Source organism: Scyliorhinus canicula, chromosome 3 (genome assembly GCF_902713615.1).
Source record: "Scyliorhinus canicula chromosome 3, sScyCan1.1, whole genome shotgun sequence".
Classification (NCBI taxonomy): Eukaryota; Metazoa; Chordata; class Chondrichthyes; order Carcharhiniformes; family Scyliorhinidae; genus Scyliorhinus; species Scyliorhinus canicula.
Window position 1 is genome coordinate 252,912,474 of NC_052148.1, and position 12,515 is coordinate 252,924,988.

Below are 12,515 nucleotides of genomic sequence, written 5' to 3' on the forward strand. Positions count from 1 at the left end.
TGTTTCCAAAATTAATTGAAAGCTGGCCCTCTGCGAAAAGAAAATAACATCTGCAGTATAAATGTGGAATAAAGGCACGAGTATTATGGAGAGGTTTGTTTGCAAAGCATTGCTTCTGGTGCTGGACAAATTAATATTGATTCCCTGGAGGCAGACAGCAACATGGGCCTCTAGCTTGGGTGGCCCACATGGTGTTCTTCGTTAATATTGTTAAAGAATGCTATGTGGGCCACATAGCCAGCCATCTCCAATGCTGCTTGCCCTGGGGATCAACTTAGGTCTGCAAAGCACTGCTAGAAGCAATTCAGACAAATTTCTCCTTGCGGTTTTCCTGGCCTGTTTCTTAGACCTATGGTGGATACCATGGCCCACACTACCTACTTCTACAGCGTCACATTTAGGGGATACCCCAATGATACACTGGGAATTCCTCTAGCGAGTTCTCAGGTAAGGGTTTACCTGGCAATTTCCCAGAAGTGCTAGCTTCCCCTGGACAATTGCGCTGGGTTGGAAACTATCTGGCAAATGCGATTTAAATTGTTCACTTCAGGAGGTCCTGCCCGTTTTGCCCTGATAGTTACCCCCCCCCCCCCCCCGGACCAGCCCACCACCTCCCCCCATTCAGTCCAATCTGCCTCCAGTTTGGCCAATCTTGAGGAGCCCCCCCCTCCTCCCTGCATCCTGACTGTCCTCTTCCCTCAGGTCCGACCTCTTCCGCCTCCCCCCTTCTCCGGACTGTGTCCACCCCTCTGGTCCTACACCCCTCCTACCCTCCTCCAGTCAAACCACCTGTAGTCCAACCCCCCCCCCCCCCCACACATCACACATTTTTCGCACAGTCTCCCCAAGAGTGTTAGCGATTGTCTGAACCACTTACATTTGGAGCATACCTTCTCCCTTTAAATTGTCCCTTTAAACAGCTAGTACCATAAAAAAGGGGTTTCTTTGGTCCCTGCACCCCAGTTACTCCACGGCAATGTGGTCGGGAATGCTCCTGTCTCACTTAGCCTGACTGAGGAAGGTTGGGCGAGACAGGGGCTTTGCATTGCATCAAGGTAAGTCCATTCAGGGTAGCAGTCCACCACCGATTGCCACACTGAGGAAATTATGAACCCATGTCCGACTTGATAACAACCTAATGGAGAATATCCTGTTTCCCCTGTAGCCACTTCTGTAAAGGGGAGTGGCTTTGCCACAAAGTATATTGGAATACATTTTCTATGTTTTTATGTTTTCTGGAGCTGGAGAGAGCCCAGTTAGGAACAGTATTACATCAAAGGGAGAGGATTTTGTGTTTAATGTAATTCTTTGTGCTACAGATTTGTGAGCAAGAGCATCATCAAAAGCAACTGGCATCTCTTCTTCATACCTCAGGAGAAAGACGATACAATTATAACAAATACCTTGTGAATTGGCACGACCTGTTAAACAGTCAAAGTGCAGAACTTGGAGAATTGGTGGAGAAATTGGACGAGGAGGCAGTTGACCAATTGGAAACCCTTCATATGCAACTTACCAAAAATGCCTCACTGAAAATTAAAAAGATACGGGTGGAATTTGTGCAGGAATTGGTCCGCATCGGGGCCCCAAAGGACCATTTAAGACAAATGGCAGAAGATCAGGATGAGGAAGTAAACACTCAGGAGAAGAAACAAAAAGACCAAGAGGAAAACAACAAACGTAAAGCTAATGAATCGCTGGAGAAAGTGAGGGAAGAATTATCTCAGCGGCTACAATCCGAAATTGAAGAACAGAAATTCTTACGGCATTGGAATCAGTTGGTTTTCCAGTAAGTTTACTTAGATTTTTGAAACACCTTCTTGAGATATTGACAAGACCGGACGTGGTAGACCTTCTACTTAAACCGCATGTGGTTCGCAAGGTGCAGGTAGTCCCACAATCAGCACTTAAATACAGTGCTTTAAAAGTGCTACATAAAAGGGCAACTCCTTTTTTTTTTAAATGTATTTTATTACAAACATGTATCAAAACAGGTTACGGCGAGCAAACACCCCGGGAAACATGCTGCCCTACAATCAACTATACAGTCTGTACAGAGTTTTCCCCATTTTTACCCCCCCTTTCCCCCGTGACGAAGAGCCCCTCAAACACTGTCGCAAACATCTCCCACCTTTCCTCAAACTCCCCTGAAGAGCCCCTTAACTCGTACTTTATCTTCTCTAATCGCAGGAAATCGTACACATCACCCAACCAAGCTACTACCCCCAGTGGCGATGCCGACCGCCACTCCAGCAAAATTCGCCGCCATGCAGTCAGGGAGGCGAAGGCCAAAACATCGGCCTTCCTCCCCTCCATGAGCTCCGGCTTCTCTGAGACCCCAAATATCGCCACCAAAGGGTCTGGGTCCACCTCCTCCTCCTGGCTAAGACTACGAACACTCCCGCCCAGAATCTTCCCAATTTTTCGCAACCCCACAACATGTGCGCGTGATTCGCTGGCCCCCACCCACACCTCTCACACTCATCTGCTACCCCCGGAAAGAACACACTCATTCTCGCCCGAGTCATATGCACCCTGTGCACCACCTTAAACTGTATCAGGCTCATGAGGAGGTCCCGTTTACCCTACGCAGTGCCTCACGCCATGCTCCCCAATTGATCTCCCCATCCAACTCATAACACCAGTGAGGTGAGCTACTTACGAGGGGTAACTGATTTCCCATCGAAGATTGTAATAAAGAGACTGGAATGCCGATAAATCTAGTATGCAGGTTCTGGAATTCCACTTGACAATCTTGGGAGGAGGAGGGGGGAGGTGAGAGGAGGTCATGGTGTTTTTTTTTTCCTCGTAATATTTAATCTTGCAACGTCAACACTGCTAGCAAAGACTCTGGTCGAATTTCTCCACCTTGCGATGCCGTAAACAGGAAACCCAATCGGACGTGGAATCAGGCATCCAGGTAAAATGGAGGTCTGCGTCCGGCGCCAATTCGGGATCCATGTTCCCGTCTCCTCCACCCCCCCAGTGGCTAGAACAAAGTTTGCGCCCCGCACCGGCAGAGACATGGCAAACTGGCATTAGCACGCATTTTAATGTATTTAGCGCATTTCACAGACAATGCTCTGGACCTCAGCGATGCTCCATCCTTTTCAGGCGGGAGTCACGTGGCTGCGATTTACTTTGGGTATTTACAAATGGGAATTGGCCGCCATGGTTGCTGAGGGGGGGGGGGGGAGAAGTTAAAACTGTTAAAATTGCTGCGCTTGTTGGGGGTGGCTGCCAGGGCCAGGGAAGTAGTTCCATGGGTTTGGGTTGTCCTCTGAATCGGGCTCATAAAAGATCCATGCCCCTTGATGTTCACTCTGCTGGCTGTTCACTGTGTCCTGTTCACAGAGCCTCTGGTTATTTGGGCACCACCTAGGACATCCCTCTGTAAATCCTCAGACCCCAGCTGACCCACCAATAGGATGAATGCGGCCAATCTCAGTAGTAGCACACCAGGTGCAGGCACTTCTCAGTCATGTTCCTCTGGGACTGTACCACATCCCTCTGGGAATGTGGAGAGACACACTCTGTGCCCTCAGCCATGACCCTTTGTGAATGGACTAAGCACTAGAGTGCTGGAGCAATGTCCATGTGGGCCTGTGACGGGCTCCCCTGTTCTGAGCCTCAGCCATTGACTGCACAGCTTGCCCAAGCCTCGGATATCTTGACCCATGGCTGTGACCTTTTGACCCAAGTCTTCCACCGCGGGCGGCACCAGTTCAGTGTCGGCCTGGGTACCACGCATTGTCAGCACGATCTCCTACACCTCAAAGCGGTTGAACTCATCCGACTGCATTTGCAGGTGCTGGAAAGTTGCTGATACCTCCTCCTGTAAATCCTGGCTCTGCATCTCCACTAGTGACGAGATAATACATTCCAGAAGCGCAATATTTGTCTGGACTGCAGCTGTTTCCTGGGATTGGGCAGCCCACTGACTGTCCACTCCCTCAGGTGTCCCTACCTCCAGCTGATGTGCGGCAGCATGTGTGATGTGCGCACCAGAAGGTGACCCAGGAGCTCATTACTAAAATGTCCCACCGAGGTGATAGTAACTGCAATGGTGGAGGGTGCAGATGACAGCAGTGACGAGAAGTCAGTGTCTTCCTCGGACTGGTGCTCCGGAGTATACTCGGGATGTGATTGGGGGGGGGGGCAGTAGATACCCGAGACGGGCTGACTTGGCCTGTTGGTGATGCTGCAAGACAAAAGACAAGACGCACTGTGAGATCTTGGGAAGGAGTGGTTTGGGGGAGATGGGTGACTCGCTTGCTATTGAGACATCACTCTGCATTGGGAGCTCACTAGGTTCTCACATGCCGACCTTCGTGTGGGAAATGGCCCTCTCTGCACCTCCCTGGCTAACTCCATTGCCCTTTGTTCCATGGCGGTTAGAACTCTGAGGCCCCGGACACCCCTTCCAGGCTTCCCCCACTCTCTGTTATGGAAAGCCTTTCCCGAGGGAACACATGAAGGACATGGTATGATGTGTAGAGACGGGTTACACAGGGGGTCTGCAGTTGGTGGCATGTGTGGGCAATGCACCTGGCTAAAGAGGACAGTGCAGGTGTTGGGTTTGGTGCAGGGTGGGATATGAGGAAGATGCAGGCAGGTGGGTTTTGATTGGCTTCTACAGGAGTGAGGATGTGATGTGATGAGTGAGGGACAGGAGTGATGCCAGAGGTGGTCCTCAACCTGGTTGCCCACAGGAGGTTGCTCATCTTTTTTCTGCACTGCGTACCAGCCTGCCTGGTGAGGCTGGCAGCACTGACCGATTAGGCCACTTCCGCCCAGGCCAGTTGACGATAGCGGGATGGAGCCTCCTGCTCACTCTGACCAATTGGTGTTCCACCTTGTTTCAACCGCATCCAACATTTGATTAAGCTGAGTCTGTGAATTTCAGGGCAGGTCTACTTTGTGCCATTGCCTTGGCTGGAATGAGAGTGTGTGTGGCGAGTGGATTGCTGATAAGCAGCTCCAGCTTGTCAAGCTCTCCAGCGCCAATTCCGGCACCAATGAATCTAATGCTGTTGGGAATGAAAATTGCTCTATTTTCACGTGGACAGAGTCCTGGACCATTAGCATGTCCAGAATTGCTCCTCAAATAGCGCCCCCAACTGGAAAGTGAACCGCCCACAATTCTGTCCCTGCGCCAATGCTTAGGACTGAATTCACCGCCCCTGACACCGGCAACGCAGATCGCAATTGGGCATCAGGCCAAAATCGAGTTTTGCGTTGGGCACTGAATTGACCACTATGCTCTGGCACCCACACTGGCCACAGGATTGGAGCTCTCATCCACGTGCCAGCGGGAGGATGTAAATGATTCTTAATGATCCATTTGCAGTTAGCGGGCCGGGCACCTGATTCTCCGGACCTGCGTGATTCTCAGCTGCTCAATAGATAAAGAGACCTCACAGAGAGACCCTAAATAAGGCGATCCCTCCCAGAGACCCCCTAACTAAAGGGGCCTCTCAGAAATCCCCTAAATTAAGACGCTCCCTAGAGAGACCCTCTCAATGCACCCCCTAACTAAAGGGACCACCCCAGAGACCCCATAACTAAAGGGACCCACCCAGAGACCCCCTAATTAAAGGGACCCCCTCAGACCCCCTTGATAAGGGATCCCCTAACTAAAGGAACCTCCCACAGGGAACCTGAATTAACAGGACCACCCCAGAGACCCTCTAACTAAAGGAACACCCTCAGGGACCCCTGAACTTAAGGGACCCCCCCTCTACAGAGACCCTCTAATTACACGGACCCCCAACCCCCACCCCCCTCCCCCACAGACTCCCTCAGAAAAGAGACACCTGTCTGGAAGCTAGAGTCCAGACAGGGGCAGTGAAAGACATTACAGTTGTAACACTGACCTGAAATCTCCACATGCTCATTCCTGGAAAGAGAATAGCTGTGACCTGTATTTAAACCCCTCAGATCCATTAGCTGCAAGCTATTCATTTATTCCTGGTAGTGGACTGTGATTGACAGCTTGTGAGCTTTTTAATTAATTTTCTTAATTCATAATCACAATATTTATAAATATCAACCACATCAAAGAGGGTTAAGTACTGTCAATTTACAGCTCAGCACTTCAAAATCACTTGAGCTTGAAGGAGATGATTGGAATGCACTTAACTGTTCCAGACGGGAGTCTCTTTTCTGGGGGTCTTCGGGCAGGGGGTTACTTTAGCTCGGGGGTCTGTGGGAGGTCCCGTTATTTAGGGGGTCTTTAGATGGTTCCTTTAGTGAGGGGATCCCTGTGGGGGGTCTCCCAGTAAGGGGTCCCTGTGGGGGGGTTTCCCTATTTAGGGGGTCTGCGGGGGTGTCCCTTTAGTTAAGGCGTCTGTGGGGGGAGGTTGGACCCTTTAGGGAGGGGATCTGTGGTGGGGTGGTCCCTTTAGTTAGGGGGTCTGTGGGGGGTGGTCCCTTTAGTTCAGGTGGCTGTAGGGTGTCCCTTTAGATAGGGATGTCTCCCTATTAGGGAATCCCTATGGGGTCCTCCCTATGTAAGGGGTCTCTGGGCAGGTCCCTTTAGTTAGGGGTCCCTGTGGAGTATCCATATTTAGGGGGCCACAGAGTGCGGGGGTTCCCTTTATTTAGCGGGCCCTTTGGGGGTCCTTTTAGTTAGGGGGTCCCTGTATGGATCTTCCTATTTAAGGAATCCCTGTGGGGGGTCAGTTCATCTGGTACTTGGGGGAAGGGGGAGCACCCAGAAAATCCGGGTGTATGTGGCTGCTTTTTGTGATGCCAGGGGATGAGGTGGCCACTCACGGATGTTCGCTATCAAGCCACCCACTCAGAATGGCGGCCAGATAGTGGGATTCCATTGGGAATCCTTTGTATTTTTCCCTATGCATAAACGTGCATGGCGAGGGATACTGACAAGGAAATTAGTAGCAATTCTCCAGCAGGAGTGCGTAGGGGTGAATTTTCCACCTACAGGAACGGAGTATCCTGCTGCCGGCGACGGCGTGCCACCAAGGAGCACACAACTGAGGAGGTGGAGAATTCACCCCATAGTCTCCCAAATGGAGAATCCTGCCTATAGTCTTCAAAAGGGCAGCGTGGTGGCATAGTGTTTAGCACAGTTGTTTCACAGCACCAGGGTCCCAGGTTCAATTCCCGGCTTGGGTCACCGCCTTTGTGGAGTCTGCACGTTCTCTCCGTGTCTGCATGGGTTTCCTCCCAGTGCTCCGGTTTCCTCCCACAGTCCAAAGATGTGCAGGTTACGTAGATTGGCCATGCTAAATTGCCCTTAGAGTCCAAAAAGATTGGGTTAGGTGGGGTTACGGGGATGGGGTGGAGGTGTGGGTTTGGGTAGGGTGCTTTTTCCAAGGGCCGGTGCAGACTCGATGGGCCGAATGGCCACCTTCTGCACTGTAAATTCGATGAAAGTGAGAATTTCACCCAGCCTTTATTGCCCATCCCAAATTATCCTTCGGAATGTAATGGTGAACCTCCTGCTTGAACTGTTGCAGTTCATGTGGTGATGGTACTCTCCCATTATTGAACATTTCCCCACAAAACAGAAAAAATAAGATAGGTTGTTCGCTGCCATAGTTGACATTGGCTGTCTCTCAGTCCGAGGAGGATATCCATTCGGGGTTGTTCTTGCCATGGGTCTTGATGTGGCTTATCAGACAGATTCCCGACTCGGCAGATTTTGAGGCACATGGACCAGGATGTCCCATGAGGCAGTGGGATCCATAGTGCAGGATTTGCTTCCTGTTCTTTATTTCTCTGCCTCTAAATTAAGGCATTTGGACTCGAAGCGTGAGGCAGCTCGATGGTCAAGTTGTCACCATGTTGAACAATTAGTGGCAATCTTCTCCCAGTCATTAATATCAATGCTGCCAACGCTTCTAGAGTATCTTTGAAATGTTTTCTTTATCCTCCCCTGGAATACTAGCCATTTGTGAGGTGAGGAAATAGGGCCAGGCAGGAGAGACACTTTTTGGTCATCCGGACACCCCGTCCAGCGCAAAGCAGAATTCCAACAGCTGGAGGCTGACACATTGGAAGAAGGGGCTGATAGATTATCGGGGGGTAGGCAGGAATGTGGGGTTAAAGTTACAATCAGATCAGCCATAATCTTATTGAATGGCTGAGCAGACTCGAGGGGCTGAGTGGCCTACTCCTGCACCTAATTTGTATGTTTGTATAAAGGACAAGAGAAAGCCCGAGAGATCCAGTAAAATTCTGACCATCTTGACATTCAAAGCTTTTTTTTCAAAGGCACCATGGCCATCTATAGACCAAGGTCGAACGGACAATAACCCCTTTGCTCACAGAATGATAGTGATTTTAAGAATGACAATGTCATCCATCAACGCTGGTCGGTTGTCACATGCTATGTTTGACAGTGTGATTGACCTTTCCGCATTGCCTAATTGAAGATATTGACAATCACTATGGAAATTTCTGTGCTGTTTCTATCAAACTTATTACTGTAAACAGAAAAGAGTTCTGGGCTGGATTTTGCTCTGTTTTCCTGTGCTAAATCAGGCAGGCTGGCAGCAAGGAAAATTGGGCAATGAGACATATTGCTCCCCTTCTGGCTCTCCTTTCCCTGCTTGAAAATGTCAGTGAAATCTGGGTTCCAAGTTATCCTTGCGTCAGTGCCAGGAATAAGCTGAGGTGTTTTCTTTCTCCCTTCATGGGATGTGGGTGTTGATTACAAGGCCAGCATTTGTTGCCCATCCCAAATTGCCCTTGACCTACGCAACTTATCAGGCCATTGCCGAGGGTATTTAAGAGTCAACATCATTGATTTGGGTTTGGAATCATATGTAGGCGAGACCAAGTAAGGCCAGCAGATTTCCACCCCCCCCCTTAATGAATTAGTTCATTAGTGAGCCAATGCGTTTTTACAGCAATCGATAGTTGTGCTGTGCCAATCATCACCGATGAACCATAAAATCATAGAAAGCTTACAGCAGAAGGAGTCCATTCAGCCCATCTTGTCCATGCCAACCCTAGGACACTCAGATGCCCTTTCTAATCCCACCTTCCTGCAGCCGGTCCATTGCCCTGCAGTGAGTTTAGAGCACTTAAGGTGCAGATCCAGGTATCTTTTAAAAGAGTTTAGGGTCTCTGCCTAGGGTCTCTGAGGTTCTTCCTCATGTCGCCTCTTCTGCCACTTAACTTGAATCTATGCCCCCTGGTTCTAGAATTCTTCACCAAGGGAAACAATTTTATCCAGTCCACCCTATCTCTTCCCCTCATAATTTTGGACACCTCAATTAAGTCATTCCTCAGCATTTGTTCAAAGTAAAATCACCCCAATCTATCCAGTCTCGCCTCATAGCCACATATTTCTAGCCCTGGCAACATTCTTGTAAACCTCCTCTGCACTCTCTCCAGAGCAATAACGTCCTTCCTGTAATGTAGCGACCAGAACTGCACACAATTTTCCATTTGTGGCCTCACCAGTGTTTTATACAAATCTGACATTGTATCCTTACTTACCTCTACCGATGGAGGAGAGCATTCCATATTATGCTTTCTTAACAAACTTGTCTGCCTGAACTGTTGCCTTTAGGGGCCTGTGTACCTGTACGCCAAGATTTCTCAGTTCATCTATCCCTCTTAGTATGTTCCCATTTATTGTGGACTCCCTCCAACTGTTTGACCTCCCTAAATGTGTGACCTCCCACTTCTCTGTGAGGTCATGCGTTTAGGGAGAGGCAAAACAAAATTTTTGAAGTCTACACTGGCTATTTGGGGGATAAGTATCTGGGAAATTCCCGCTGAAGGTTTCAGACTCAGCTTGAGGCCTTTTGGAGAAAATATGCTGCAGTCCTGGAGACCCTTTCCTGTGTGGCCTCCTGCGTATTCTAATGCCACAGTCCCACTGAGCCACAGGCATTTTCCTCAATACCGTCGGTGAGCTGCTGCATTCTGACTGCGCTGTGTATAGATGGTAACTATGACTGAGAGGCCAGGATTATGGTGGTTACAATGTCCTGTCCTCATCCAGTAGATCCCAGGAATAGAAAAATGTAGCACTTTTGTTTTTATCTCTTATCTCAGACTCAATTCATTTTGTTTGCATTGTTGAAAAAAACAAAGAAAGACTGGTACTGAGCATGAATGACGTTGTCAAACCTGATTTTGATTGACTACCTTAACTGTGATAACGTGAAGTTATGTTGCAATGAAATTTAAAGTTTTATGAACACATGAAATCAATATTAGATATTAAAATTGCATCGCTGCATGGTGAGAGCACTCAATCCACTTTTAGTTCAGCTTACAAATCATGATATACGGGGGTAGTAATTGTGTAAATTGTGATAATAGCTGACATCTGTACCGCCATCTGCTGCACCAGCAGGGGAAAATATTTTAACGTACATTTGATGGGGCTGGCTTGTTTTGAGGGCCAGTACATTACATCTTGTAAAGTCTTTCGGCCTCAAGAGTTTTACACTATTCACAGGGCTTCGCTTAAAAAAAAATATATATATTCTAGATGACCCCACAGAATAATATTGGGGTAGATCCATCTATTGCCTTCTGTTGACCTCCACCCTTCTCACCAACTTGGCTTAAGCGGCTGTGATGACGTTTTTGCAAATCATGTAAGCATTTGTATAGCTGAGCGATGTGGGCTGTTCAATTATGACAAGAAGCCGTAAACTATGGACTGTGACATGGGCTAATGTTTAAAGCATGAGGCATGGGATGTATTTTGAATAACAGCTTGTGATGTCTTGTGACCATCTAGAAGAGTTATCTTGCATTTCAAATGTGTTATTTTATACAGATTGCAACTGGGGTATTTTGGAATATATGGCAGGCAATGTCCTCTGAAGAGGGATTGGAGTTACCTTTTTTGTCCTTTCTGCGGGGGTCACTGGCAAGGGCAGCATTTGTCACCCATCCCTAACTGCCCTTATTGCCCTTGAACCGAGTAGTTTGCTAGACCAGTGTTTTTTCAAATGTTTTTTTCCGGGATCCACTTTTGCCAACTGGCCAAATTCCCGACCCACGCTGGCTGAACTTCGCGGCACACGCCACATTCGCTTATCTTTAATGCGAAAGGGGAACCGGCTTGGTTCTCAGGTCACAGGGCAAGAGGGCAATGCACCTATCAGGAGTAGACTTCAGCCAATTCCTTTATGCCACCTTCATCTTTCTGAGAAGGGATAATCCGACTTCACACATGTAGATCATCGTGAAGGGCAATAGCAAAACAATACTTGTTTATTCAGCACTGGATACTCCTGAGAGATGCTACTCCAGAATGCTGACAGCTTCATGGGCTTTGGGGTTTTTAATGTGGTCTCACAGGTCAGGTACAGCAACGTCGTCATTTTATTTGGGTTCAGCCATAAGTTATTTGACTCTGGGGTCTCAACCTCAGAAGGAATTTTTCACCCACCACTTCTCTTTCAAAATCTGCAATGGTGACTGTGAAACTGATTATCATAAAACCTATGTAGTTAACCAAAGCAACTTCGGGAAGGAAGGAAATCCACTGTCCTTACCTGGTTTAGCCTACATGTGACTCCAGACCCACAGCAATGCGGTTGACTCTTAATTGTCCTCTGAAATTTGCCAATACATGCATACAACAGACATGGGCTTTGCATCCTTATTTGGATTGGCACAATTGACAAAACCATACCTCAAGAAATCATCTTTACACTGCTTTGTTCCCAAGTTAAGTTTCTTATTTGTAGCTGTTAACCAGAGGCATTGGAGCTCTGTGCAGAGCTAACACGAACCCTGATCTGTCCTGTCCTGGACTCTCCTGCGCAGTTCTCTCCAGCAGATTCTGTTGTGAGATTCTGTCCAGTCGGTACACTTCCTATTTGAGTCCTTGGCCACCTCTTACTTTTAAAAAAATTATTCATCTTCACAGCCTTCTTGCCTTGCTTGCCCAGCAGCTAGAAAATAGAAGAAGCTCACCTCCATGATTTGGTGCCAAAAACACGAAGTGTACGTGCAGGCCGTGTGACCTTCTCACTGCTGCCACTTCTGGCCAGAAGACTGTACACAGCCTCATTTCCCGCTCATTTAAAAGGTGACGGGTCAGCCATTCTCAATAAAAATGCAGGTAATGGCCATTGGCCAATTCTTCTGCGATCAGGAACGCCGTGACCGATCGCTCCTCAACGCTCCCGGCACCCTCCTGTGACGCACCCACGGATCATGACCCGCACTTTGAAAAACACTGCTAGACCATTTCAGAGGGCAGTTAAGAGTCAACCGCATTGCTGTGGCTCTGGAGTCACATGTAGGCCAGACCAGGTAAGGACAGCAGATTTCCTTCCTTCCTGAAGAGGCTTTTTTTAGCCAGAGAGATTTCATAGTAATTGTTTCATGGTCACCATTGCTGACATGGGGCTGGATTCTCTGCCGGCAGGGTGCTCCGTTTTTCCAGGGGGTTCCAGCCGGTGTGCTGAACCAGAAATCTGGCACGGCGGGATGCAGAATCCAGCCCCAGAGTTTTCAATTCCAGATTTTATTAATTGAACTTAAATTCTACCAGATGGGGCAGC

The 12,515-nt window shown here is 48.4% G+C and overlaps 1 protein-coding gene across 8 annotated transcripts in view; it reads left to right on the forward strand.

Moving 5' to 3' along the window:
* Nucleotides 1-12,515, forward strand: part of LOC119963437 (limbin-like) — a 188,064-nt gene that overhangs the window by 97,154 nt on the left and 78,395 nt on the right. For all 8 annotated transcript variants that reach the window (XM_038792569.1, XM_038792565.1, XM_038792570.1 and 5 more), the window contains exon 14: nucleotides 1,320-1,789. In XM_038792569.1, the coding sequence (XP_038648497.1) occupies nucleotides 1,320-1,789 (470 nt within the window). The remainder of the gene's footprint in view (nucleotides 1-1,319; nucleotides 1,790-12,515) is intronic.